General features: G+C 34.6%; 1 protein-coding gene across 1 annotated transcript in view; it reads left to right on the top strand.

Annotated features, from left to right (window-relative positions):
• dntt (deoxynucleotidyltransferase, terminal) overlaps positions 1-6,058 on the top strand; it is a 158,281-nt gene extending 152,223 nt beyond the window's left edge. The window contains exon 13 of the mRNA XM_016250250.1: positions 5,590-6,058. Within this exon, the coding sequence (XP_016105736.1) occupies positions 5,590-5,676 (87 nt within the window). The 3' untranslated portion in view covers positions 5,677-6,058. The remainder of the gene's footprint in view (positions 1-5,589) is intronic.
• The last annotated feature ends 686 nt before the right edge of the window (positions 6,059-6,744 follow it).

Genomic DNA, 6,744 nt, shown 5'->3' with positions numbered 1-6,744 from the left:
CACACACACAGGTTTGTTTTTATGGTTTATGGGGACTCTCCATAGGCGTAATGGTTTTTATACTGTACAGACCGTATATTCTATTGCCCTACACCAACCCTACCCCTAAACCTACCCCTCACAGGAGACTTTCTGCATTTTTAGATTTTCAAAAAAACTCATTCTGAATTATTTATAAGCTTTTTGAATTACGGGTACACTGAAAATGTCCCCATAAATCACCTTCTCGTTGTAATACCTGTCATACCCATGTTATTATACAAATTTGTGTCCTCATAAACCACATAAACATGCACACACACACACACACATGCTTTCTTTCAATGTGATGGCAGCACAAAAAGTGAAAAATTATCTCCATTCATGCAGCAAGAGACAGTCTTGTGTAGATTTGGGAACTGTAAGGAATTTATTAAATGTATTACAAATATGCTAAACAAAAACAATAGCCAATAGTCTGATTTTGGGTCATTTAATGGTATTAAAGCACAGTTTTTTTTAGCTATTTATGTGGACTTATATAATATTTGTCTTATATATTATTTAAATAAGCTGTATAAGTAATTGGCTGTAAATCCAGTAGCCAAAAATAAAAAATTTTCATTGTTTGCTCACCTTCATGTCATTCCAAACTTGCTTCTGACTTATGACTCTCTTCTTTGAAACACAAACGATATTTTGAAAGCTGTTTTTGTCCATGTAATGAATGTCATGTTGATTGGCTTCCAACGTTTTCAGAATATCGGCTTTTGTGTTTCACAGCAGAAAGAGTCATACATGTTTTGGGAAACACGAGGGTGAGTAAATTACAAATTTTATTTTATGGTGAAATATCTCTTTAATCTTTAATTGCACTTTGGATTTTTTATGTATTTCTCAGAACTGTCTCGAAAGAATCATTCGTTTGATACATTTTAAAAGCAAACTTTAGTATTTGGAATGCTATATCGATTTCAAAAATGTAAATTTTTGAATTTCAAATATAGATTCTGCTTCCTTACATTCTATTTTCAACTGCAGTTGTGCATCCTGTTTGCTACAGTACTTCAGTTCAAATTCAGAGTTCGAACATGAAATACTGACTCCTCAAAGCCTGGTTAAATTAGTTTCAGGAAAAAAGTTCCATGGACGATGTATAAATGATGTTTTTGTGATTGAAGACCAGATCACTTTGAATGAATGATCCATTAATGTTACTGAACGTAGAGGACCACAATGGAAACAAGTCCTCGACAGTTTTGAAAAGTGCATGAATTCGTTTTAATGGGCTTTTTTGTATTATGTTTTACATTTCGTCAAATAAAGCATGCAAACAAAAACAGCGAACTTTGCCCGAATGTTCTGAGAATGTTCCCTGTTAGCCGGGAAGCTGTTGTGTTGATTGAACAATGACAGAAAGTACAGCAAGCACAGTAGGAGTGTTTGTGAAACCTGTTAGTAATTATTATGAAATGAGACACTTGAATTTGAAGGAGATAAACACACAGGATTATATGCAGACATCAGCAGCACTTCATTTACTCAAGAGATCAGTGAGCTTCGGCATGCTAAATAAACCAGTGGCACTGAATGAAATGCATATTAAAGCTTTAAAGTGATGGTATTCTTGAATAAGACCAGTCTGATGTGTTTGTAGAGGAGCATTAGCTGCAGATCAGTCTTCTGGATGTGTTTGTATGCTGTAATTAATGTGGAGCTCATCCCGTATGAGTATCTGAGGGATTGTAGGGAACAGGCTTAGTTTGGCGTGTGGGATCAACGCCGTCCAATGCTTCCTGATACTCTCTCAGTGGAGACATTTTTATACGCACGCTGCCAGATTTCATCAAAAATTTAGTTTTTTAGAAAATGCAGCTTTATGCTTGCCAAAACCAGTTTGCAAAAGTTTGGATATGTCATGTGTTAGAGATACTCCCACAGTTACACAAACAGAAAGACTCGCATAAACAGCTCAACACTGTGCTCTTGATTTGTATTTTTTTCAGCACAGGATGCATTAAATTGATCAAAAGTGACGGTAAATACATTTATAATGTTACAAATAAATGCTGTTCTTTTGAACTTTCTATTCATCTGTGAATCCTGAAAAATAAAATGCATCACGGTTTAAACAAACAATATTGTGCAGCACGACTGTTTTCAACATTGATAATAATCAGAAATGTTTCTCGAGCAGCAGATCAGCATATTATACTGATTTCTGAAGATCATGTGACACTGAAGACTGGAGGAATGATGCTGAAAATACAGCTGCGCATCACAGAAATACATTACAGTTTAACAGATATTCGCAGAGAAAACAGCTGTTTTAAATTCTAATATTTTACCATTTATACTGTATTTTTGATCAAATAAATCAAGAAGAGACTTTTTGATCATAGTATATAAAATATACTTAGTGTTTGTTTTTGCATAGTGACTTAATCTAAAGTGTTGTTTGCAATATTAAGCCAAACCACCGTAGTTAATATAGTTAACTAAAACTGAAAAAAAAGTTTAATTTGATGTACTAAAATAACTCAAACTCAAACTGAACCTAGCATTGTTTTGCATCGGCAAACACCACTTACATTTTGTACAGAAAGTGCAAAAATCTTGTTGTTTACCATTAAGTACATTAAGTACTTTTTATTATTATTATTATTACAACTAGTGCTGTCAAACGATTAATCGCGGTTAATCACATCCAAAATAAAAGTTTTTGTTTACATAATATATGTATGTCTACTGTGTGTATTTATTATTATGTGTATATAAATACACACACACATACAGTATATATTTTGAAAATATTTACATGTATATACATGTATATTGTTATATTATATAGAAATATCTTTAATTTATAAACATAACATATTTTTCTTAAATATATGCACACATGTGTTTGTATTCACATATACATAATAATAAATATACACAGTACACACTCATATATTATGTAAACAAAAACATTTATTTTGGATGTGATTAATCGCGATTAATTGTTTGGCAGCACTAATTATAACCTTTATTTTACCAGGAAAAGAAGCACATTGAGATTAAAAATAGAGTGTCCTGGCTAAGATAGACAGTAACAGAGCTCACTTGGGTTTAACAGATAACATCCATCCATCCATACACACACACATATAAGTTCATTCAAATTTCTGAAAAAAAAGGTCTCAATACATAACGTCAAAACTGCAAGTCACATGACTCTCTGGCTCCACCCTCCCTCGTTTGCATTGCAAACAATGATGTGGGAAGTTAAACCGGAGAGCTGGAGCTCGCCTTTCCACCTGGTTTGTGCAGCAGCCTGTCGCTCCTGCTAAAAGTGTTCACATGCTTTCTATTTCCTCTGCCTCATTCTGACAAGTTAGTTCCAGTTTAGCACTTCCAGGCAGCACGTGTGGAGCTCACAGCTTCCCTTGCTCTGCCGCGGTGAGTCAGACTGGCCTCTCCAGCCGAAATATTTACCGTCTCATGACATCACGCCCTGAGCACAGGCGCACCTTCTCCTGAACTCATCACTTATGACATCTAGAATGACTTTGTCCCCTAACACCGTCCGTGGCAAGGTCAGGAGGGTTTGTTACTGTGTCGCACGGATCCGGTTAGGTGAATGCTGGGGAACATCAGTAAGAGCTTGTGCATGTAGATGCTCTCAGAACGTTCTGGCAAGCTTCTCTTAAAGATATGAACAAATGTGCTTCCAGTAACATTAAGAGAATTTTCGGATTTGAATCTGGTCTTCAGTAACATTCTCAGAATATTAGCACAAAAATATAATTCATAAATCGTTCATGTTTTTTCTTCCTGAAACGTTTTAGTTGGACATTCATCTGTTTAACTATCCATATATATATTTAAATTTAGATACTTGTTGCAAAGAAAGAACAAAAGTCATACATTATTGGGACATACATACATATATATATATATATATATACCCAACTTACAAGCTATGTTTTGCTAATGTTGGCATTATGTTATTTCAAAATTTTCTCTGAACGTTCAAAACTGTTTTAGAAATGTTTAAACGATGCTTTTTCTTGGTTATGGGAACGTTCCATTTTATTATTTTGCAAACTTTAGGTGAATGTTATTTTCCGTTTTAAGAACATTTTTGCTTTGAAAGAATGTTCTGTTAATGTTACTGAAAGAAAGTGCGTAATTTAAATAATTGAAAAGACTAGAATATTATGTTTTTGAAAAACATACTCCTTTTTTTGTTATTTCTTTTTATTCATAGTTTTATTTGCAACTTTATTTACCAAAAAAAAATGTATTACAGTGTTCATTCAGTGAACACTTGCCCATTTTTGCCACATAATTAAAAAAAGAAAAAGGTAGTTGCAACTTTATCAAAATTCTGACTTCTTTCAACACTGTAAAATTCTTTTTTTGAAGTTGTAAATAAATCAAAGGCTTTTAGAGTACATTTTACATGAAAATTTCTTTGTAATTGTGAAATTTACTAGCAATATCTGAGTGACAATTGTTTCTACAGTCTATGAAAAAAAGGCTAGAATTGTGAGATATAAACTCAGAATTCTGAGTGCAAACAAATCAATCAAAAATCAAATGCAATTACACTTTTTATTTATTTATTTTTATTCCATTGCAGAATAAAATGATTTAAAGGCAGGGTAGGTGATTTTGTTCAAAAACACATTTTGTTATGCTGCTTGAAAGTCTCTTCACATTCCGATAGCGATCACTAAGTGGTCTTAATGTGTTTATATGTATGTATATCGTCTGTGGAAGGCGTAGGACCGTAAAATGTTCAACCAATCAGATTATTCGGTCCGAGGGCTACGATAGGCTGTCCTACCTGCCTGCTAACATATGTATTTGCAGACTAGGTGAGAATGGAAGGCATTATTGTTGTAATATCATGCGCTTTGTACTGTAATGTTTTCTCAGCGGTGAATGAGACGTGAGGTAATCTGACAGCGTTGACGCCGTCTCTCATCGCTGGTTAATCTCTGTGTTTGTGGAGGAGGCGTGGCTTTGGAGAGTGGTTTGCAGGGAGGGTGGGATCTTATGCTTTCAAAGCTAGCTTGCTATTGCTAGCCTCTCCCAAATCGCCTACCTTACCTTTAATTCCATGTGTGAAATTTACTTGCAAAATCTAAATGCAAAAACATGCAATAAAACAATTAAGATTTTTTTCAGTGCACCAAAATAAATGACCTTTGACATCAAAACTGCTTTTTAATTGTTGATAATGTCATTTATTTTGCCATCTTAGCTCTGCACAGTTATATGGTTAATTGCATTTTATTTTTAGCCATTAGCGTTGTTTTTCCCTGCCGCCTGTGACCCCATGTTTGTTTCTGACCTTTCAGTTGAGCTTCTCTGCGTTAGAGACAATCATCTGTGAGACTCAGTGTAAACACAGAGCATCCAGCAATCTGAAACAATCACATGTACTGACCTTGAAATGTGCAATAACGTGGCTGCAGTAATTCCTCATCCTCTCACAGCCTCTCTGTTGAATCATTCGTCAAGTCCAGAGAGTTTCCTCACATGCCGCTGCCTCTTTTCATTTCTCAGACAGCGGAAATCACACAAGCTCACCCTTCCCTCTCTGTCTCTCTCCAGAATACCTTCTTGCCTGCTAACACGGAAGAGGACATCTTTGCCCACTTGGGTTTAGAGTATATTGAACCCTGGCAGCGAAATGCCTAGTTTCAGTCTCCTGCTGATGTTCTGGACAGATTCAACACCCTCGACATGACGCTGATGCTGATTCACACCGAAATACCCGCAGTCTGATTTCACCAGCCAGCGCGAGCATTATTGATATTTCATGGAGTTTTCTTTTTCAAATACACATACAGTGACACCCAAAAGTATTTGGACACTTTAAAATGTCTAAATGTGCATGCATTAGCTAATGATTTAAAGGAAAAGATGCACAAGCACACTTTTCAAGCAAAGCATTTAACAAAACGTGCGTAATTTCTGTAGTGCAAAATGAAACTGCAAAAATAGTGATTGTTTTCCAAACAGGTTATGCTCAAAATCACACAGTTTTCACAATATAAACAGTTAGTGGTCAATTAAATCAAATCCCACTCATGTTTTGTTTGGAATTACATTATTGTTCAAAAGTCTCTTCTGTTCACCAAGGCTGCATTTATTTGATCAAAAATACAGTAAAATTGTGAAATATTATTGCAAATTAAAACAGCTGTTTTCTATGTGAATCTCTGTTAAACTGTAATGTATTTCTGTGATGTGCAGCTGTATTTTCAGCATCATTCCTCCAGTCTTCAGTGTCACATGATCTTCAGAAATCAGTATAATATGCTGATCTGCTGCTCGAGACACATTTCTGATTATTATCAATGTTGAAATCAGTTATTTTTAATGCCCAACATTTTTGTGGAAACCGTGATATATTTTATTTTTCAGGATTCACAGATGAACAGTTCAAAAGAACAGCGTTTATTTGAAATAGAAATCTTTCGTGACATTATAAATGTCTTTACTGTCACTCTTGATCAATTTAATGTTTTCTAAAGGGTTCCTTTAAAAAAATTAATTAATCAAAAAAATGACTAAACCCCAACGTATGTCCAATTATAAAATGTAAAATGGTTGCTTTAGACTTAGATTAACTTTAAGCTGTTGTTTGGCAAATTTCCCCCCCCCATTTGATTAAATGGTTATTATTCAACTTTTCCTTCTCTTAGTTTCTCAGACACTGGTTTAGTTAGTAGAGTTACATGATGTTACATCAGAACATCTTTT

This window comes from Sinocyclocheilus grahami, unplaced genomic scaffold (assembly GCF_001515645.1).
Source record: "Sinocyclocheilus grahami isolate Dianchi unplaced genomic scaffold, SAMN03320097.WGS_v1.1 scaffold979.1, whole genome shotgun sequence".
NCBI lineage: Eukaryota > Metazoa > Chordata > Actinopteri > Cypriniformes > Cyprinidae > Sinocyclocheilus > Sinocyclocheilus grahami.
The sequence above is the reverse complement of the archived record's forward strand: the minus strand, read 5'-3'. Positions and strand labels throughout refer to the sequence as shown.